Source organism: Pongo pygmaeus, chromosome 8, assembly GCF_028885625.2.
Source record: "Pongo pygmaeus isolate AG05252 chromosome 8, NHGRI_mPonPyg2-v2.0_pri, whole genome shotgun sequence".
NCBI classification, from domain to species: Eukaryota; Metazoa; Chordata; class Mammalia; order Primates; family Hominidae; genus Pongo; species Pongo pygmaeus.
The window spans coordinates 79,208,857-79,232,657 of record NC_072381.2 but is presented as its reverse complement, the minus strand read 5'-3'; the positions used below and the strand labels follow the sequence as shown (position 1 = coordinate 79,232,657).

Below are 23,801 nucleotides of genomic sequence, written 5' to 3'. Positions count from 1 at the left end.
TAAAGAAAAAGATTTGCCAGGCATGGTGGTGGTGCATTCTTAGAAGAATGATCCTCCCACCTCAGCCTCCCTAGTAGCCGGCTAAGTCACAGCTACTTGGGAGGCTGAGGTAGGAGCATCGCTTGAGCCAAGGAGTTTGAGGTAATAAGGAGCTATAATCATGCCATTGCATTTCAGCCCGAGTGACAGAGTGAGACCCTGTCTCCAAATAAAAGAAATGAAATCTTAAAATGTACTTTGTTTAAACATGTATTAAGCAGGTATTATATACCTTATCTACTCTGTGGATATGTTTTAATCCAACCTTGTAAGTCTTCTTATTTCCAGCGCCTTAATTTTAAAACTTGGCTTGCAATCTTGGTAAGACTAAACTTGCAGTCATGCAGTAATTTCCTAAAAGGATATTTGACAATAGGTATGTTTAACTTAATGAAAATCCAACACAAACATTTTTGTTCATAACAAAATGATTAGAAATCACTAATCAGAATTCTTACCAGATAGGCAGGTAGATCGTTTTTGGATAATGATGGCATGCTTATATTATAAAAAAATTACTTCTAATAAAGATAAATATTACTTACCACAAAAGTTACATGTTTCAAATATATTTAAACCTGATTTTAAAAGTATAGTTTCTTTTTTTATTTTTGAGACAGAGTCTCACTCTGTCACCTAGGCTGGAGCGCAGTGGTGAGATCTTGGCTCACAGCAACCTCTGCCTCCTGGGATCAAGCAATTCTCCTGCCTCAGCCTCCCAGGTAGCTCGGATTACATGCGTGAGCCACCGAGTCCGGCCTAAAAAGTATAGTTTCCATTAAATACTTCCAATTGTTTTCCATTATCTTCATCATTACAAATGAACAGTTTCAAATATTAACTTTGGCTGGTGGCTTAAAACTACAATTTTTAAATTTATTTTTGAATAATTTTCTAATTTTAAACTTAAGTGAGTTATTTTAATGTCTTAAGAAATAAATAACTAGGCCAGGTGCGGTATCTCACGCCTGTAATCCCAGCACTTTGGGAGGCCAAGCTGGGCACATCACCTGAGGTCAGGAGTTTGAGACCAGCCTGGCCAACATGGCGAAATCCTGTCTCTACTAAAAATACAAAAATTAGCCAGACGTGGTGGCACGTGCCCGTAATCCCAGCTACTTGGGAGGCTGAGGCAGAAGAATCATTTGAACCCAGGAGGCGGAGGTTGCAGTGAGCTGAGATTGCGCCATTGTACCCCAGTCTGGACAACAAGAGCAAGACTCCGTCTTGATAAATAAATAAGTACATAAACAAACAAACGAACAACTTGATACTTGTATACCTAGAACTTGGTATACACCAAATACTAAAAAGAAAGAAAAGTTAGATAAAAAGCAGAAGTGTCTCTGGGGTTTGACAAATAGTTCAATTGAAAGCAGTTAAAATTAAAAATCAGCTTCCTCTCAACTTTATTTATGGCATGTCTTAAGTTAAGGACTCAGTAAGAATAACCTACTCCAGAGGTTGCAGTGAGCTGAGACTGTGCCACTGCACTCCAGCCTGGGCAACAGAGCAAGACTGTCTCAACTTTAAAAAAAAAAAAAAAGAATATCCTACTCCTCAATTTCACACACTCAAGAAATATAGAAAGCAAAGTCCAAAATTACAGAGCAAAAAAAAAATTAAATCTACTCTTTAAATGTACTTAATTCTGGAAAACAATTTAAGAGGATATTTAGAATAATGGTTCACTTCCTTTTTTCATGCAACTTCAGAAATACTGGCTTTTTAAAAATCACTAGTTTGGGCCAAGCGCAGTGGTTCACACCTGTAATCCCAGCACTCTGGGAGGCCGAGGCGGGTGGATTACCTGAGGTCAGGAGTTCAAGACCAGCCTGGCCAACATGGCAAAACCCCACTGCTACTAAAAATACAAAAATTGTCCGGGCATAGTGGCACGTGCCTGTAATCCCAGCTACTAGGGGTGCTGAGGCAGGAAGATCACTCGAACCTGGGAGGCAGAGGCTGCAGTGAGCCAAGATCATGACACTGCACTCCAGCACGGGCAATAGCGTGAGACTGCATCTCAAAAAAAAAAAAAAAAAAAAAAAAAAAAAATCACTAGTTTGAAAGGAGTGTTTAACAATAAAATCAAGACATTCCTTTTAATTCATAACTAAAGTGTCTTTTATTCATTATCTACTCAACAGCTAACAGTATCAGGTATTCAGCCTCTACTGAATACACTGAAATGCACAATTCTTGTCATCATATAGGCAAAAACTTAGTTGTAAATCACAATAGTTTAAATAGTTCAGTTACATATATATATATATATATATATATATTTATTTATTTATTTATTAAGACAGGGTCTCACTCTGTTGCCCAAGCTGGAGTGCAGTGGCACAATGACAGCTCACTGCAGCCTTGGCCTCCAAGGCTGAAATGATCCTCCCGCCTCAGCCTCTGAAGTAGCTGGGACTACAGGTGGGCACCACCACACCTCGCTAATTTTTGTATTTTTTAGTACAGGTGTGGTTTCACTATGTTACTTGGGCTAGTCTCGAACTCCTGGGCTCAAGCAATCTGCCTGCCTTGGACTCTCAAAATGCTGGGATTACAGGCATGAGCCACCATGCCTGGCCTAGTATATTGTATTTACATACAATTCCTAAAATATGATCAGTGCTTAGAAGACTGAGGATCCCTGACTAAGCATTCATAATTAAGCATGAGGCACTAAAAAGCTATTGAAAAACACTTTGTGAATGAGAGTGGCTTGGTGAGTATTACTGTAGGGCACTTACTACCAGTATTTATTATTGTTCTTTTCTCAGGGACCTTCACTTTCCCTGAGGTAACGATCCTCTAATCATTTCAGGGGGGATGTACCTGGTTGACATGAAATAAATGGGGCTGAAAGAACCACTTAAAAAAGGATTTTCATTTAATGCACTTGTCCCATCAGAAATTCTGATGGGCCAAATGTTCTTAAAGCCAGAACCTCTACTGTTCATATTCTTGAGAGAATGTACTGTAAGTAGTGGAGAGGTTAGCTTGCCAACTGTGAGAAGTATGAAGAAAGCACTGGGAGTCTACTTCTCTTCATACAATTTTTTTTTTTTTTTTTTTTCTGATGGAGTCTCGCTCTGTCGTCCAGGCTGGAGTGCAGTGGTATAATCTTGGCTCACTGCAACCTCTGCCTCCCGGGTTTAAGCAATTCTCTTGCCTCAGCCTCCCGAGTAGCTGGGATTACAGGTGCATGCCACCATGCCCGGCTAATTTTTTGTTTTTAGTAGAGATGGGGTTTCACCATATTGCCCAGGCTGGCTGAGAACTCCTGAGTTCAGGGAATCCGCCCACCTTGGCCTCCCAAAGTGCTGGGATTACAGGTGTGAGCCACCACACCTGACCCATACAATTTTTCAATCAATTCCTGCATTATCAGTTCCCATCACTTCTACCATGCAAAGCATCTGGGGCTTTGATTTTGAAGCTTTCTAAAATCTGCTAGCATTTCCCTCTGATGACATTTAGATTTCAGGTTTTTCTTTTTATGAGACAGGGTCTCACTCTGTCACCCATGCTGGAGTGCAGTGATGGCTCACTGTATTCTCTACTTCCCAGACTCAAGTGATCCTCCCCCTCTGGCCCCAGCCTCTCCTGGGTAGCTGGGACTATAGGTACACGGCCACCATGCCTGGATAATTTTTTTTTTTTTTTTTTTGAGACAGAGTCTCACTCTGTTGCCCAGGCTATAGTGCACTGGCACGATCTCAGCTCACTACAGCCTCCACCTCCCGGGTACAAGCAATTCTCCTGCCTCAGCCTCCTGAGTAGCTGGGATTATAGTCATGTGCCACCATTCTTGGCTAATTTTTGTATATCTTTTTTTTAAGTAGAGACTGGGTTTCACCATATTAGCCAGGCTGGTCCTCAACTCCTGACCTTAGGTGATCCGCCCACCTTGGCCTCCCAAAGTGCCGGGATTACAGGTGTGAGCCACTGCGCCCAGCCTGCCTGGTTAATTTTTAACTTTTATGTAGAGATGAGGACTTACTATGTTGCCCAGGCTGGTCTTCAACTTCTGGGTTCAAGCGGTTCTCCCACCTTGGCCTCCCAACGTGCTGGGATTGGAGTGGGCAAGGGGTGAAAACAAAACAAAACAAAAACACAGTGCTGGGATTATAGGCGTGAAGCCTGGCCCAGTTTTCTTTAATCTTGTTAAATTGGTCACTAATTGACACCCATTCCCTACATTCTAAAAATGTATTTCTATCTTGTGACCATTATCTCTTACTCTGTTCATCTTTTTTTTTGTTGTTGCTATCTTGGTGCAATTTTGGAGGAAGCAAAGATAAGCATGTTTTCTGTTTGTTTTTTGAGACAGGCTCTCACTCTGTTGTCCAGGCTGGATCACAGCTCACTGCAGCCTCAAACTCTTGGGCTCAAGAAATCCTCCCACCTCAGCCTTCTAAGGAGCTGGGACTACAGGTAGGCACCACCACACCTGGCTAATTTTTTGTAGAGATGGGGTTTCACCATATTGCTCAGGCTGGTCTCGAACTCTTGGACTCAAGTGATTTGCCTGCCTCAGCCTCCCGAAGTGCTGGGAGTACAGGCCACATCACACCTGGCCAAGCACATGTTTTACCAGACAAATTTATCCAAGTCTCACCTAGATCAAACAAAAGGATGAATTACAAGATAATGTACTAGCTTCTCTCAAATCCCACTATACTATAGCTACAGCAACCTACTTAAAATACAAAATTGATTATTTAATCCAGATAATTTTGGTTCCATGGCTTTCCATTCCCTACAGGAGGAATATTTCCAAAATTCTATTGTAACACAAGACCCTTTATGATTTGATCACCACTTACTCTTTTCTACTTCATCTTTTGCCACTCCATCACAATTATTCTACCTATGCCAGCCTGGCACAAGACCTTGGGATTTCCCAATCAGGACCTGTTTTCTCATACAACGCCTTCCAACCTTTTTGGATCAGAAAATGCCAATTCAGCATTTAAAATCATAGCAAGCCTCATCCTCCTCTGTATCGCTTTTCCTTAGCCAAGCCAGGCACTTCCTCTTCATTTGTCCCATTTTTATAAACTTTTATTCTATTACTGAATGTTTCATTTTCCACTTGTGCATCTGTCTCCTTACTCTCTATACCTCCCGAACACAAAAATTTTAGTTTATTCTCATTTATATCTCCAAATCTTAAATTGTCTGATCAGGAGTAAACTAAAATAAAAATTAGGTTGTTTTCCTTTTAAGACTTTTCCTGAAACTAGGTTGATCAAAAAATACCAATGTTTTTTTCATGATTATTCTCAGTAAGATTCAATAATTCAGGCCAGGCGCAGTGGCTCAAGCCTGTAATCTCAGCATTTTGGGAGGCCGAGGCAGGTGGATCACGAGGTCAGGAGTTCAAGATTCAATAATTGGCAAGGTATAAGCTCCACTAGAGGAGGAAAAAAAGTATTATGCTGAAGATGGACTATTTGGGTTCCATTTTCACTCTCAGTTGTGCTACTAATTAAAATGAAAATGTAAACAAATCAACTAACATAATTATCCCAGACCTTTCTTTTCTTACTGGAAAAAAGAGGGCATTAAACTGGATGATGACAATAATACCATAACTACAAGCTTTTATAAAAGTCCTTTATATATGGTGTTAATACAGTGAAAGATCAACCTTATTGAAAGAGGTGTGGCTTCTGCCCTCAGCTACTGGGAAACAATCACTAGGCCTCTGACATGTCTTGGCTGATATGAGTGTTTTTGTTCGTCTGGGGGCTTTGGCCACTGGACTATCTAAAAATGTGATTTACAATGGGAAGTGCCCAGAAGAATTCCATAATGAAATGGGAATGGTCTGTGCAGGAAAATGCTACCAAAGGAACTTATCATTATAATGAGCACATAGACCCTACTATATAACAGCACACAGTATGGCTTTGGGCCACACAGTAATAGCTGTGACCTCCAGAGAAAGGAATAACTAAAGGTAATAGTTTGACATTCTGGAAGCAGCAGGAGACTAAAGGTCAGTCATGTGGGTGGTATGTGATCAAATCCCAATACAAACAATGAACACCAAAGGCTTTGCTGAGGTTCCCTGTTTGACAATATTCTGTGAGTACTGTCATACACTGTGATTGAAATGAGCTAATGTTGTCTATGATACCACAGAGAGAGGGCAACCAGAAACTCTACATTTGGACTCATCCTGGATTCTGCACCCTATTGTCTCTCTTCCCTTGGCTGATTTTAATGTGTATCATTTCTACGTAACAAACTATATCCATGAATATAATGAGTTCTGTGAGTTCTTCTAGCAAATTATCAAACCTGAGGTTGGTTTTGGAATCCCTCAAGCTTGCAGCAATGGTATCAGAAGTGCGCACGAGAATGACATTAACTTGCTGAAGCTGACTCACTGAATGAAGAGAAAGAATGAGGGATGACAAACCTTTGTTTCCTGGGTGGTTACAGGGCCACTCATGGTATAAAACTACAGCTGTGCTATAATCATTTACTGGAGGCAAACATTACCAGTGGAATTTACAAATAATAGCTCCAACTACAGCTGTATTACAATCAATTAGTAGAAATGAAAGTTATCAGTGGGACTTAGAAATGATAGATCCAACTCCTGGGGGCCTGGCTCACTGGATACATAAGAAAATGTTACATAAACAATAAATAAGGTTACTATATAATCCCTTGATTATTGTTACCTGGAATAGCGAAACAGAAACGCAAAACCTAATGCTGGGCCAAGCCTGGTTTTTGGCCAGATCCAGTTATAGCCAGTAGTCACAGACCCACTGACATAGGTAAAAGTCTTGCCAAAATAACAGGCAATAAAGATTCAAAGACAATGGAGAAAAAAAAAGAGGAGATTCAAGAGACTAGTCCCAGCTGGGTGTAAATCTTTAAACAGTTATTAAGAAATGGGATGAATAAAATATTGAAGCCAAAACAAAGGTCACACTGCAGCACTCTCAGAGGTTGAGTGGACCAACAAGCCCCTGCTGGTCTCCTTCCATTAAAGCGCCCTAAACAAATCTGCTTTATTCACCCTAGTTTTTGTTTTTGTTTTTGTTTTGTTGTTGTTTGCTTGTTTTGAGATAGAGTTTCACTCTTATTGCCCAGGCTGGGGTGCAATGGCATAATCAGTTCACCGCAACCTCCACCTTCCAGGTTCAAGCAATTCTCCTGCCTCAGCCTCCCGAGTAGCTAGGATTACAGGCATGTGCCACCATGCCTGGCTAATTTTGTATTTTTAGTAGAGATGGGGTATCTCCATGTTGGTCGGGCTGGTCTCAAACTCTTGACCTCAGGTGATCTGCCAGCCTCGGCCTCCCAAAGTGCTGGGATTACAGGAGTGAGCTACCGCACCCGGCAATTCACCCTAGTTTGAGGAAACTTTAAAAACTGGAAGGCAAAAATGACTAAGAAAAATCTAACTTCAACTTGCCTAAGCCAATGCTTCTGCAATCTAATTAAGATAAGGCCTGAAGAGAAGGCCTGGATTCCTTGCTAGTCCCTAGCTGGGGACCCAGAGTCAAATGCTTTTAAATGTTGATAAAATAGTTAAGCATAGAGATGTTTCCACGAGAGACCCATGCACAGAACCTACAAATCTGTTGGTGAAGTCCTAACAGGAGCTACAGTTATATTGGAAAGACATAACAACACAAGAGTTTATGGATTAAGGTAAAACTCTGGATTAAAATCAGGATGTCTGAACGTACTTTATGTACAGTAGTGTGTCTCCTTTACCTGAATGCATTATGGAGATATTTATTATGTCTGAATGGTGAATGTTTCCCCTACTTAAACAGAATACATATAAATCTTCCTATCAGGCAATATTTATAGGACATGCTAATTGAAAACCAGTGAAAATGCCTGAGCCCACCCAAATTAATTTCAAATAGTACGGAATAGAAGCTGGGCAAATTCTTTATACAACAGTCCTGTGTGGAGCACAGACTGGAGCTTATAGGAAAACCACCAGGATTCTGGACCCAAAAATTTCAATTTGAGGGACAACTAGTTTACTATTGGGCATTAACTGACACTGCTTCTCTGAATCTGAAAACCTGAAATATATATACTGTCCTGGGAAATGTTGGAGAAAAATTCTCATGGGAAAGCAGTACCCAGAAGAGTTCCATAATTAAATTGGAATGCTCTGTGCAGGAAAATGCTACCAAAGAAATACATCATATTCACAAACATGGAGACCCTACTATATAACAGCACATAGGGAAACCAGTCTTAGTACAAGCCTGTGAACTGAGACAAGGTAAGTAGCTTTGTTCTTAAATGACTTGAAACTCAGAAATAACCGAGTAAGGGCCCACTGTAACTATACCTATCCATGAAAATATCCAGTATCTAGGTAAGGGTCAATTCTGCTGAGGCGGCATAGCAAATTCCTCTGCAATTCTGATTACAGAACAGTAATAAAACAGCATCACGCTGTGACATAACACGCTATGGCATAACAAGTGACATTGTTGGGAAGATTCATTCACCTTATGTAAATAGATCTTTTTTGTTTTCTTTTGAGACAAGGTCTTGCTCAGCTGCCCTGGCCAGAGTGTAGTGTCGTGATCTCAGCTCACTGCAACCTCCACCTCCCAGGTTCAAGCGATTTTCCTGCCTCAGCCTCCCAGGTAGCTGGGACTACAGTAGAGACAGGGTTTAGCCATGTTGGCCAGGCTGGTCTCGAACTCCTGACCTGAGGTGATCTGCCCACCCTCGCCTCTCAAAGTGCTGGGATTATAGGCATGAACCATCATGCCCAGCTCCTTATAGAAATCAATCTTATAATACTGATATTGATCATCTAATGTATCAGGAAATTTAGTTAAAGCCTCCTCAGGGTGTAATAATGATGGAAAATGAATAGCCTAAAAGAATTAGTTAACCATCAACTAATTTATTTCTTTCTCTTTCTTTCTTCTTTCTTACTTTTCTTCCTGTTTTCTTTCTCTTTCTCTCTCTTTTCTTCTCCTCTTCTCGTCTCACTCTGTTGCCCAGGAGTGCAATGACGCAATCTCGGCTCACTGCAACCTCTGCCTTCCAGGTTCAAGCGATTCTCTTGCCTCAGCCTCCCAAGTAGCTGGTATTATGGACGTGCACCACCACACCTAGCTAATTTTTGTATTTTTAGCGGAGATGGGGTTTCACCATGTTGGCCAGGCTGGTCTCGAACTCCTAACCTCAAGTGATCCCCCCACCTCAGCCTCCCAAAGTGCTGGGATTACAGGCGTGAGCTACCATGCCCAGCCCATCAACTAATTTCTATGCCAATAGTCCTGCATAAATTTTTCGTAAGATACAAAAATAGTGGTAAATCCAGGGGAAAATGAGTAATTAAATTAGTACAAGAAAATGATGTACATAATGGCTTTATAAATTAGCTTGACTGTTTATTTAAATGTATACCTATTCAACACTGGCTCCTCCCAATATCAGGCATATTCAAAGGGTTACGACTGCAATGTCTGTCATATAAAAATTAAATGTAGACGTTCAAATATATTCATTTTGCTTTAAGAGTGTAGGCCAAAGGCTAGGACATAGCCTATACACCAAAGAAGAAAAAGATGCCTGGGCTTCCACCTCGGCAACTGAGAGATGATCTCCAGGGATCTAGAATATCTTGCTTCTTAGGAGTACCTGCTTGATAGGAGTGTTTTTGTTTGCCTGGAGGCTTTGGCCACTGAACAGTTTAACAATGTGATTTACAATGGGGGCTTTCGACATTCCAGTATCAATTCTGATCTCCAGAAGAAGTGAGAACTAAAGTTATTAGTCTGACCTCCCAGAGACCAAAGCTACACCTTTCAGCTAGTATGTGATTTTGAGCCCCAATAAAACCAGAAAATCAAAGACTCAGATGAGTTTCTTCACTGACAAAACTCACATACTGTGGACATAAAAAGATAATGCTGGACATGACTGCACAGGGAGAAGAGCCTGGACTCTAACCTAAACATCTCTTCCCCTGGCTGATTTTATACTTTCTCTGCAATAAACTGTAGGCATGAACATAACCGCTCTCAGTGAGTTATATCAATCTTCCAGTGATTTATCAACCCTGTGGATGGTTTTGGGAATGCCTCAAACTTGAAACTAGTGCCAGAAGTGAAGGTGTTCTTACAGAGGTTTCTCTCAAAGTGTGCACCTATCTAAACTCACTGCAGTGCTATACTGAAGTTTTATTTATATACTGTCTTGCTTAATCTTCACTACTCTTTGTGGTAGATATTACTATTACGAACACAGTGAGACATACAGAGTATAAATGACATTAACAGTAAATGGAAGAATCAGGATTTGAACCAAGAAATATGCCACAAAGTCTATGTCCTTAACATATTATGCTACCTTCCTTGATAACTGCTGTTTTTTTCTCCCCAATTCTAACGTTCAAGCCATGCAAATCTACAAGTAAACAAGAAATTCAGACAGACTTAAAACAAGCCTTAAATAATCTTCATTATATTTTACTTTGTTATGGTTTAAGCTGTCATTTTTATTATTAAGTGTTAATTCTTTGTATATTAAGGACAGTTTTTTAAATGCTGCAATAGCAAAACACAAATAATACCTATCAAAGTATACTAACAGAAACATAAAACAAGTTTACTAAAATAACTCATTTGAAGAAGACTACCTCCAAAACATAAAATACTGAATAACATCATTATATGAAATTTCCAATTTGCTAGGAAGTAATAGTTGTTTTTTTAGGGAAAAGACAATTTTGGTCAGGCAAAATTCTGCCATAATATAAAATAATGATCTTCATTACTTTATAATATATATATTTTCCACTGAGACAGGGTCTTGCTCCATTGCCCAGGCTGGAGTGCAATGGCATAATCATAGCTCACCATAGCCTTGTACTCCTGGAGTCAAGCAATCCTCCCACCTCAGCCTCCTGAGTAGCTGGGACTACAAGGCTTGTGTGTGCCACTACACTAGGCTAATTTTTTTTTTTTTTTTTTTTTTGGTAGGGATGAAGGTATCGCTATGCTGCCCTGGCTGGTCTTGAACTCCTGGACTCAAGCAATTCTCCCGCCTCAACCTCCCAAAGTGCTGGGATTATAGGCACGAGCCACTGTCCCCGGTCTGTAAGACTTTTTAAATACATAATTCTAGTGCTGATGTAATTAATACTTTTTTACTTAAATTTCCTCTACATTTTCCTAAAGTATGTACAATTATCACTTTTAAAGCTGCATAATATGCCAAAATATTAATTTAACAGTATTCACAAATTGTTGAACATCAAAGTTGTTCCATTTTTCTTTTCCTCTTTTATGACTGCAATAAACATCTTTCTTCTAGTAACATTAAGCCTTTCATTTTTTTAATCTGCAGCTCCCACCACAGTGTCTAATTCGTATGAGGTATGTGACAAACATTAGCTAAACTGAATACACTTTGTAAAAACTGGTTTTCAAGCATCGTTTCCTAAGACTAGAATTAATGAATCAAAGAGTATGAACTTCTTATGGTTCTTATAATACTTTCCAAAAGAATAATGTCATTTTATAATCCAGAAGATATGAGTGTGTGAACTCGTTCATTGCAATACATGCCAGTATTAGTTTATCATTTAAAAAGCTTAATATTTTATTATGTATAATTTGATCTCTTAAAGTGCTTTACTTGTAGAGAAATAATAATCCTGAAGTTATATTGTCATTACTTCCATTTCATTATTTAACAAAGTACAAAAAGACATGCAACTGTTTATTCTAATTGTGGAAATTCAATTATAAATATGTAAAAACTCTTTAAATGAACATACTCCAAAGTTTATTTCTGACTTGGAAGGTGGCATATTTTCACATTTTAGTAAAATTTGCTTGAGGCCATAATCTAAACCAACTTTGGCAATGTAACTGTTGGATATAAAGGTAATCTTGTCCCAAAGAGCAGTGAACTCTATTCTCCTTTGAGGGGTTTCTTTTGGAACAGATAGTAACTAAAACGCACTCTCACTAAGAGAATATTTTAAAATAAATAAATTGCTAAGAGTTTACGTGTTTATGATATCATCACAGTTCCTGGTTGAACCAGAAACGCCTATCTATGAAGGAAAAGCTACATTGAGAAAAAGTAGTCTGAGTTTCCTAAAACTCAATTCAGAAATTCAGGTAAATTATCAAAGATTTGAATATTTAAGTCAATTGTGAGGACTTCTGTTTCTTCCTTTAACATCTTTAAAGTAACATATTTCAGGTAATTTTACCTTTTTCCCCTTGGTGATTTCAGGAATCAAATTTGTACCTGATGAGAACTGGCATTATAAGCTTTTTAGTATTTGTTTTTTATTATATATTGACATGTTTAAAATTGGTAACTCACAGTTTTACCACAATTGGGTGATTCTGCTTTCCTGTCCTTTGATATTATCATATGTTAATAGTCAGAAAACTTGTGATAACTCCCAGTAGGGTTCTTTTTCACTGGCTGGGTTGCAGCACATTCATCACTTTAAAATAAGAATTTACTTTCTGAGATGGGTAAAGCACTGTGTTAGACTCCAAGGAACCATACATAGATGACTAAGACATGACTCCTGTCCTCAAAGAACTTACAATCTATTAAGGGAAGACAGACATGCAAACAAATAGATATAATACAAAGCAGAATGTGCTGATTGTTAAAACAGAGGTACAAAACAAAGTTCTATAGGAGCACAGGATGGTTATATAGGAGCACTGGTTGGGGTGATCTGGAAGGCTGGGCCAGCAGAAAAGTAGTAGAAAACTCTGCCCCTTAGAAAATACAGCAGTGTTACAGCCCACCTGGGTTAGGGTCGAAGCCCCACTCCCCACAGAAGGTTTTCCTAAAGGAGATGGAGCCAGGGCCCTAACCCAGTTAGGTAGGTGATTCGTTGATTTCAATTATGAATGCCAACACTTTCTTTCCCTGGTGCCGATAAATGTGCTTTCACAAGTATTTTACTTTATTAAAAAGTAAATAAAATTTGACAATCTATTAAGTAACTTACATGAAGATGCAAGTTACCTCAGCCTACAGCATTAGAATGGCCTCAAGTGGTACTCTGATTATACAGGACCAAGCAAAAAAAGACACCACTTCAGCATCTTACATGTGGTGCTCCCATAAATGTTTTGCTACTGATATCCTAGAAAGAAAGAGGAACCAGACAATTCCAGAGAAGGAGCCTGGGTATTATACTATCCATATTTTGTTGAAGATGCAATTATGTTAAGTTTTTAAAAATATACTTTTAAATATGTTAATGAGACAACAGGATTTGTTTTTGTCTTGTCATAATCTCAAGAACCAGCAGGTACACTGCCAGTTTCCACTAATTTCTAGGTATAAGAGGTAGACAAGATAACGTAACCGATATGTAATATTAAACAAGTACCACACGAGGAGTGAAACAACTAGAAAGAAGATAATAAATACAAACATGTTTAAATACAAAAGAACATAAAGCAAGTATCATGTGCACAGAAATAGAAACATTAAATTTGTAGAAAATTAAAGACAAAGTATTAGTTTCTACTGTGTTTCATTCTATTGCCATCTCATATACAGATCCCTCAAATTTCTCAAATCTGTAGATATAGTATTTCATTACGCTGTAGGAATTTTAAAATGCTGAACTTCATAATTGCTGTTTATAGACATCCTTAAAGAAGCCAAATTTTAATGAACAAAAAAGGAAACAATAAAATCTCAGTCATATCTACTGTATATAAATGTTTGCAAAATGCTTATGAAACTTAAATTGACTATTTTCTTAATTATTACAAACAAGCATCCTCACTTCATTTGTTTATTAATTTTTACAATCTTCTAAAACAAAAGAAAAAAGGAAGGAAGGCAAGCACACATAACCTGACTACTGGAATTAATGACAATATCCCATTGTATAGACTTTAAAAATAAACATACAATTCAAAAAGACTTACTATCAAACAATTGGCTAAGCAAACTATGAAATATGACAAAAAGGTTATAATATCTGTAATAATATAAAGAAAGTTCATAACAAATATCAAAAACACAAAGCCCTAATAAGTACTAAATAACAATTCACTAAAAATACAAGTTGCTCATAAACATGAAAAAAATTCACCCTATTTAAGGAATGCAAATTGAAACAACAAAATATTATTTTTAAATATCCAATTAGCAGAGAAAGAGTAACATTCAATGCTGCATCCCCTTAGGATGTAAAACTCTTCCTGTTTTGGCCAAATATTTGTGTTTTAAAACAAGATAAACTGCAAACAAATAATTAATGCTTACAAGGGTGTGATGAGTGAGATAAAAACACCCCAACACTGACTGAGGACAATGGCAGTCAGTACAACCTTTAGACAATTTGTGAAGAGTGTCAGGAGATAGATTTTTGTGGCTTTCAAGTTCATACCCTGTGATTATTAATTCTACTACTATTAATATACATTTTAAAAAATCAGAGATGCAGACAAAGGCTTGCAATGGTATTTATCCCAGTTACTTATAATGCTCCCTAAAACTGGAAACAACTACAATGTCAAACATTAAGGAAATGGGTCATTATAAGATTAAATATTATGCAGCCATTAAAAATGATCTTAAATTACTACTCATGAGGAGAAATGTAGAGGATAGATGTTAAGCAAAAAAGCAGGATCTACAATTTTAATGGAGTGTTAGCTAAAACTATGTTTAAAAGAAGGCAGAGATTTTGTACTTGCTAATTTGCCAAATTCATTTATTAGTTCCAATAAGTCTTTATGGTTTTCTAAGCATAAGATTATATCATCTGTGAACAGACACAATTTTACTTCTTTCTTTCCAATTTAAATGCTTTCTGTCTTTTTCTGGTCTAATTTCTGGACTATAACTTCAAATACTATGTTGAGTGGACATGGCAAAAGCAGGGATTCCTTGTCTTATTCTTGATCTTAGAGGAAAAGCTTTCAGTCTTTCACCATTGACTAGGATATTACCTAAGCAACAGGATATGAAATCAACACATAAAAATCGGCTTTTTTTTTTTTTTTTTTTTTTGAGGCAACGTCTTGGTTTGTCACCCAGGCTGGAGTGCCCTGGTGCAATCACAGCTCACTGCAGCCTTGAATTCCTGGGCTCAAGGGATCCTCCCACCTCAGCCTCCCAAGTAGCTAGGACTACAGGCTCATGCCCACTAGTTTCTATATAACAATAATGAATAATTTGAAGATGAAATTAACAAATAATTCCATTTGCAAGAGCATCAAAAAAGAATAAATTACCTAGGAGATGAAATAAACAAAACTACAAAACATAACTGAGCAAAATTAAAGAAAACATAAACAAGTAAAAAGACACCCCTGTTCAAAGACTAGAAGACTTAATATTTACACGTGTGTGTGTGTGTGTGTGTGTGTGTAGTTTTAGAGACAGGGTCTCACTCTGTCACCCAGGCTTCAGTGCAATGACACAATCTGCAGCCATGAACTCCTGGGTTTATGCGATCCTTCAGCCTTAGCCTCTCAAGTAGCTGAGACTATAGGCGTGAGCCACCACACTCGGCTTATTTATTTATTTTTTTTTTGCACAGAAGGGGTCTCGCTGCATTGTTCAGCCTGGTGTTGAGCTCCTGGCCTCAAGCAATCCTCTCGCCTTAGCCTCCCAAAGAGCTGGGATTATAGGTGTAAGCCACAGCACCCAGCCCTTAATATTAAGATGTCTACCACCCAAACCCATCTACAGATTCAATTCAATCCCTATCAAAATCCAAGTGACCTTTTTCTGGAGAAAAAGAAAAATCTTTCCTGAAGTTCATACAGAATCTCAAGGGACCCTGAATAACCAAAACTATCCTGAAAAAGAAGAAAGTTGATGGAAAAACATTTCCTGATTTCACAATGTACTACAAAGCAACAGTAATCAAAACAGTGAGTTGGTATCAGCATAAGAACAAACGTATAGACCAATGGAATGAAACAGAAAGCCCAGAAACAAACCCTTGCATATACAGTCAAAATATTTTCTATAACAGCATCAAGACCATTCACTGGGGCAAAAGCAGTCTTTCCAACAAATGGTGCTGGAAAAAGTGGACATCTACACGTAAAAAAAAGTTGGACTCTTACATGATATTCCAAACTTAAAATCAATTAATTCACCAAAATTTGTGATCTAAAACTATACAACTTTTAGAAGAAAACATAAGGGGAAAAGCTTCATGACATGGATTTGGCAATTTTTTTTTAATACAACAACAAAGGCATAAGCAACAAACGGAAACAGACAAGTTGGGCTTCATCAAAATTTAAAACTTTTGTGCAGCACGGGCCACTGCTAACACAGTAAAAAGGCAACCTGTAAAATGAAAGAAAATGTTACCAAATCATGTATCTAAAAGGGGATTAATATCAAGAATATATAGAGAAATCCTAAAACTCAACAACAAAAAAAAACAAATGATCCAATTCAAAAACAGGCAAAGAACTTTATGAATAGATATTTCTCAAAAGACACAAATGGCCAAGAAGCACATGAAAAGATGCTCAACATCACATTAAGCATTAGAAAAATATAAAACAAAACCACAATGACATGCCATTTCACACCTACTGAGAAAGTAAATACCAAAAAAAAATGAAAGTAAATGTTGGTGAGGATGTAAAGAAACTGGAACCCTTACACAATGCTGGTGGAAATGAAAAATGGTGCAGCCACTTGGAAAACAGTATGAAAGTGCCTCAAAAAATTAAAAATGCAGTTACCATCTGATCCAGCAATTCTACTTCTGGGTATATACCCAAATAGTTGAACACAGAGGCTTGGGCAGATATTTACACAGCCATGTTCATACCAGTATTATTCCCTATAGCCAAAAGGTGGAAGTGACACAACTGTCCATTAATGGGCAAATGGATGAAAAGAACATGGTGTATAAGCACAATGGAATGTTATTTTGCAATAAAAAGAAGAAAATTCTGACACATGGTTTAACATGCATGAACCCTGAAGACATTGTCAGTGAAATGAGCCAGTTACAAAAGGACAAATACTGTATAATTACATTCATATGAGATACTCAGAGACCAAAAGTAGAATGGTGGGCCAGGAAGACCGAGGAATAAGGAACTGCTCTATAATGAGTACAGTTTCAGTTTTGCAAGACAGAAAAAGTTCTGTGTTTGGATGACAACAGTGGTAACACACAACACGAATGTACTTACTACCAATGACCTGTGTACTCAAAAACAGTTAAAATGGCAAATTTTATGTTAAGTACATTTTACCACAATTAAAAATTTTTACTAAAAAATTTAGCAGAAAGCTGGGCATGGTGACTCATGCCTGTAATCCCAGCACTTTGGGAGGCAGCCTGAGGCAGGCAGATCACAAGGTCAGGAGTTCAAGACCTGCCTGGCCAATATGTTGAAAACCCCCATCTCTACTAAAAATACGAAAATTAGCTGGGCATGATGGCAGGCACCTGTAGTCCCAGCTACTCGAGTGGCTGAGGCAGGAGAATTGCTTGAACCTGGGAGGCGGAGGTTGCAGTAAGACGAGATTGTGCCACTGCACTCCAGCCTGGGTGACAGAGCAAGACTCTTGTCTCAAAAAAAAAAATTTAGCTAGGCACAGTGGAACACATCTGTAGTCCTAGCTACTGGGGAGGCCAAGGTGGGAGGATCTTTTTTGAGCCCAGGAGTTCAAGGCTGCAGTGAGCTGTGATCACACCACTGCACTCCAGCCTGTGTGAAAAAGTGAGACCTTGTCTAAATAAATAAAATAAAATAAATAGTATGGCAAAAAAAAAAAAAGGAACCAGAGCAATATGTTTCATAAGAAAATATATCAAAAATTATATATATTAGTATATATATAATATATACGAGTTATCTCTTAGTAATAGGACTAAAAAGATAATTTTCTATTACTTTTATACCACAGTGTTTTTCAAACTTTTCATCACTTTTTCTTTTGTATATGATATAGTTAAAAAGAAAAGGTTGGTGATTTGTAGGCCTAATTTCAAGGCTCAGAGGTTTTCAACAGAAACAACTTTGTAAAATTACGACAAAATTATCATTAAACAGTATTTTCCAATAAAAATTATCTCTAAAATCAGTATTTTACGAATACAACAGAAATTCATCTCAATCTTAATTGCCTTTAAGAAAGGGCAAAGATTGGCTGGGCACGGTAGCTCAGACCTGTAATCCCAGCACTCGGGGGGGCCGAGGCAGGTGGATCACGAGGTCAGGAGATCAAGACCATCCTGGCTAACACGGTGAAACCCAGTCTCTACTGAAAATGCAAAAAAATTAACTGGGTGTGGTGGCGGGCGCCTGTAGTCCCAGCTACTCTGGAGGCTGAGGGAGGAGAATTGCGTGAACCCAGGAGGCAGAGCTTGCAGTGAGCCGAGATCATGCCACTGCAGTCCAGCCTGGGCAACAGAGCGAGGCTCCATCTCAAAAAAACAAAAAGGCAAAGATTTTTCTAAAGCTTTATTAATTTTTTAACTCTGATACTGACGTATAGTTTTTCATATTATTGATGCTACTGCTTCCTGCTTTTGAGAATTCTCATACAAAATTCACCTATATGTCTAATTATTCATAATCACTCACAAATTTTATCCAGTTTTTGGATTAAGGTCTATAAAATTAAAATCATGCTAGTAATGGTTTAAACTTTTTATATGAACAATTCAACATACTCATTAAATATTTTTTAAAATCTACTATGGATAAAATTATCTTTAGTTTGCTATGCAAAATTTCCTATCGAAACTACAGGACACAGATATTATTTTCATCTTTCAATATTATATTTTCTTTTTAAAAATGCCACTGATTCCATTCACTCTCTTCCCTCCCTTCCTATCCTGTCTTTTTATTCATATCTCCACTGACTTCTTAAAAAAGAATAATCAAATAAACAGATCTATTAAATTTCTATTCTATACAGAAAAGCATCAGGATTAACTAAAATAGAAAATGTATATGCATTAAAATTATTAGCAAGCAGAAGCTATCCTTGTAATTAGTTAATTTGCAGGTTTAAAAAATTGAAAGGAACTACCCTAACTCATTAGTTATATCAAATACCTGCAATAATGTTTCAGCGGCTTTTAAAGTATTTCTTTGATAGTAACATAAGAAGAAAACTTAACAAATATTGCAAATTTGTTACATGCTAGACATTCTGCCAGAAAACAGCGATAACAATAGTTAAATGAATGTGGCTCTTTTCCTAATACAATTTAATGACCTTGTTTACTTCCTGTTTCTTTTCTTTAATAAAACTCTTCAAAGTACCAGAGAATTTGCTGAAAATTATTATATTTTCTTAAACATTTCCTGATAAGAAGTAATTTAATCCATTACCTGAATAATTACACATTAAACATCTATCACCCACAATGATTTACTGATTAACAAACCAAGAAGAATTACTCGTTATTAAATGTTTTAATACAAAGTATGTTCCATCTCCCACTTAACAAAGTTTCATTCAGCAAAGTTGTTCCACATGGCATACAGTCAACTATCTCTCAGGTCCCTTTAATCCAATTTATATTTTAATTTGATAGAATAAACTTATTTGTGAACTACATATACTGACAGAATACTAACAAAGAGACACCTAAAGTTGTTTTAACAAAATGAAGGCAGTGTTTTAAAATCTCTGCCAGATTCGTCAGAGACTCTTCAAAAATATTAATTTATAAATCAGTAAGATGAATCTGAACTTTTATTTAATTCTTGGTCTTAAATTTTCATTTATTCTTTTTTTTGTTGTTGTTAAGAGATAGGGTTTCACTCTGTTATTCAAGCTGGAGTGCAGCGGCATGACAGTAACTCACATAGACTTGGATTCTTGGGCTCACAGGATCCTCCCACCTCAGCCTCCCAAGTAGCTGGGACCACAGGTATGTGCCACCACATCCAGCTATTTTTTTTTTTTTTTTTTTTTTTTCTTGGTAGAGATGGGGTCTCGCTTTTTTGCCCAGGCTGATCTCCAACTCCTGGCTTCAAGCAATCGTCCTGCTTCAGCCTCTCAAAGTGCTAGTTTTACAGGTGTCAGTCACCAAACACAGACTTTGTTTTGTTGTTGTTGTTCTTTGTTTTAAACGAACAAATGAAAATGCTTAATGAAACAGGAATACACCTTACCAATGCAGGCCACTGAATCTGTTTGCTCTTTGATCCCTGAGTCTGGCTAGGGTCATTCCTTTTGGCCCAGATTAAGTGGTATTCCACCAAGAAAGTTGAAAAATCTTCATAAACTTTAACCCACTCTCGTTTATCCCATTCAAGATCATCAAATTCCACATACACCTATGAAAACAAAAACACAAAATTCAATTAGCAAAATAGAAGAGTGGTATATCTTTTTTTTACTAACGCATAATAATTGTACATATTTATGGGGTACATATGATATTGTGATACATGCACACAATGTGTAATGATCAAATCAGGGCAATTAGAATATCCATCACCTCAAATATTTATCATTTGTGTTAGAAACATTTCAAATCCTCTTCTAGCTATTTTGAAAAATACAATAAATTATTGCTAACTATGGTTACCATACTGTGCTATCAAACACTAGCACTTACTCCTTCTATCTAATTGTAGGAAGCAGAAAGGGGAACTCTAGTACACTGTTGGTGGGAATGTGAATTAGTACCTCCAGTATGGAAAACAGTATGGAGGTTCCTCAAAAAACTAAAAGTAGATCTATCATAGGATCTGGTAATCCCACTGCTGGGTAAATGTCCAAAAGACAGGAACGTATATTGAAGAGACAGCTGCACATCAGTGTTTATTGCAACACTATTCATAACAGCCACGATAATGGAATCAACCTAAGTATCTATCAACATATGAATGGGTAAAGAAAATGTGGTATAGATACACAATAGAATACAATTAGGCCATAAAAAAGAATGAAATCTTGTCTTTTGCAGCAGTATGAATGGAACTGGAGATGATTATGTTATATGAAATAAGCCAGGTACAGAAGACAGATATCACATGTTCACACTCATATGTGGGAGTCAAAAACGTGGATCTTGACCCAGCATGGTGGCTCATGCCTGTAATGCCAGCACTTTGGGAGGCAGAGATGGGAGGATCACTTGAGCCCAGGACTTCAAGATCAGCCTTGGCAACATAGTGAGACCCTGACTCTAACAAAAGAGAAAAGTAAAAAACTTGGCTGGACATGGTGGCACATGCCTTTAGTCCCAGCTACTCAGGAAGCTAAGACAGGAGGATCACTTGAGCCCAGGAATCTGAGGCTACAGTGAGCTATGATCGCTACAGTGAGCTATGATCGCACCACTGCACTGCAGCCCAGGTGACAGAATGAGACCCTGCCTATTTAAAAAACAAACAAAAAGTGGATCTCATGGAGGTAGAGGGTAGAATGATGGTTATCGGAGACTAGGATGGGTGAAGGGGGAAGAAGAAAAGAGGCTGGTTAATGAGTATAACAATATTTCAAAATATAAGCCATGAACTTGAATTAGAAAGGACATTAACAAATTCATTCTTTAACTTAACATGTTTCATAAAACCATCATTTAACTTCCCTTAATCAGATTATACCCCTTATGACAGGGAGATAAACCATAACTATATCGAGTAAAGCAATTTACAGAGTGTTGTTCAGTAAAGATTAGTCCATTAACTTCTAAATGTACACTAAATAATGATGTCTATACTGATGACTCTAGAAGGAGAGGTTAGAAAATGCTTTTAAAGAGTAAATAGTAGCCATACGCGATGACTCACGCCTGTAATCCCGGCACTTTGGGAAGCTAAGGCGGGTGGATCACCTGAGGTCAGGAGTTCGAGACCATCCTGGTCACACAGTGAAACACCATCTCTACCAAAAATACAAAAATTGGCTGGGTGTGGTGGCAGGTGTCTGTAGTTCCAGCTACTCAGGAGGCTGAGGCAGGAGAATGGCTTGAATCCAGGAGGCGGAGGTTGCAGTGAGCCAAGATCAGGCCACTGCACACCAGCCTGGGTGATAAGAGCAAAACTCCGTCACACACACACACAACAGAGTGAATAGTAAATACTTCACATTTTGCAAACCAGATAGTTTCTGTCATAATTATTTACTTCTGTCTCTGTCACAGAGACAACCATAGACAACATGTAAACAATTGAGCTTGACTTTATGCTAATAAAACATTACTTACAAAGGTAGTCAATGGTACAAAGATGGCTCAACATATGATGTTCAATTAATGTAATATAGCACATTAACAGAATAAAGGAAAAAAGTCATCTTTAATGATGCAGAAAAAGCATCTGACCAAATTCCATAGCTTTTCATGATTAAAAACACACAACAAACTAGGAACAGGAGGAAAATATCTAAATATAAAAAGGTCTATATGAAAAACCCACTGCTAACATCATACACAACAGTAAAAAATCAAAAGCATTTCCTCTAAGATGGGAACAAGACAAGGACGTTACAATTTGGAAAACTGAAGCTGACTCTATGCTCATAGGACATTCAATCATTCCACTCTTTGCTCCCCTACTTTCATTCTTTTGCATTCATTCCCTAAGGTTATCTGTTCATAGAGCTGTCTTCCCAACTTCATTATTAGTTACGCTGGAAGCAGTCTTCTCATCACTTATATTTTTACCCTAATTCTGCCACCCATCTTCTGCTCCCTTACACCTGAAGAGTTTCCATTTCCACTTATTTGAATCATGGTTGCTCTTTTGGCCCAGCTCAAGTTCTTCCATGATGTTTACATCCCCCAACTTCAACTCCAACTTAGCTCTGAATTTCTACTGAAATTACTTTTTTTACAGCTTACACTGTATTAGTATATAAGCAAATACCATCCTATATTTTTAAGTGTAATAAAAGTATCTTTAAATTATGCATGTAAACTCACTTAAGGTAGAACTGTTCTTTCATTTATTTTTAGTGCTCACTACAGTGCTGCATACATATAAAGTCTTTAATTAACATTAAAAACCTCCTGACTCTTAGACTCAATCATGGTCTTTAAAAAATAAAAGCAAACTGGTAAAAGGTAAGTTTGATTTGGTGGTGTTTATACTGCTGCCCACTAGGAAGCTTGTTAAAAAAAAAAAAAAAAAAAAAAGCTTATCTATTAGAATATCCACTAAAGATATTCATTAAAGCTTATCTATTAGAATGGGGAAAGAGAAATGCACTGGTCAAGGAGTTAACATCTGTTTCCAGTTAACTATCCATACCAAGTCAAGGAAGAAATCCAAGTCAAGGAAGAAGCCAACAAAACAGCTGGCTATTTCTAATAAAACCCATTGTTTTATTAGAGGGAGGATCACTTAAACTCAGGAGTTCAAGACCAGCTTAGGCAACACAGTAAGACCTTGTCTCTACAAAAAATGAAAAAAATTAGCCAGGCATGGTGGCATGTGCCTATGGTCCCAGCGACTTGGGAGGCTAAAATGGGAGGGTTGCTTCAGCCAGGGAGGTTGAGGCTGCAATGAGCCATGATCACGCCACTGCACTCCAGCCTAGGTGACAGAGCAAGACCCAGTCTCAAAAAATAAAAATCAAAAACAATGTACACACTTTAACTTAAAAATGTTCTTACTGCCAAAAAACAGTAACAATCATCTGAGCTTTCAGAGAGTTGTAGTATCTTTTTGCCGATAAAGTGCCTTGCCTCAGTGTTTTTTTGGCTGCTGACTGCTCAGGGTGGTGGTAGCTGAAGGTGGGGTGTTTGTGACAATTTCTTAAAATAAGACAAC

The 23,801-nt window shown here is 37.7% G+C and overlaps 1 protein-coding gene across 5 annotated transcripts in view; it reads right to left on the bottom strand.

Annotated features, from left to right (window-relative positions):
• Positions 1-23,801, bottom strand: part of JMJD1C (jumonji domain containing 1C) — a 361,700-nt gene that overhangs the window by 196,259 nt on the left and 141,640 nt on the right. For 3 of the 5 annotated variants that reach the window (XM_063669935.1, XM_063669933.1, XM_054436437.2), the window contains exons 2-3: positions 21,819-22,052; positions 20,190-20,354 (exon numbers count right to left, since the gene is read on the bottom strand). Coding sequence is in view for 3 of the 5 variants with exons in the window: in XM_063669933.1 (XP_063526003.1) it covers positions 20,190-20,354; positions 21,819-22,052 (399 nt within the window). In the remaining 2 variants the exon portion in view is untranslated. The remainder of the gene's footprint in view (positions 1-20,189; positions 20,355-21,818; positions 22,053-23,801) is intronic. The other 2 variants (XM_054436434.2, XM_063669934.1) reach the window with 1 other exon arrangement.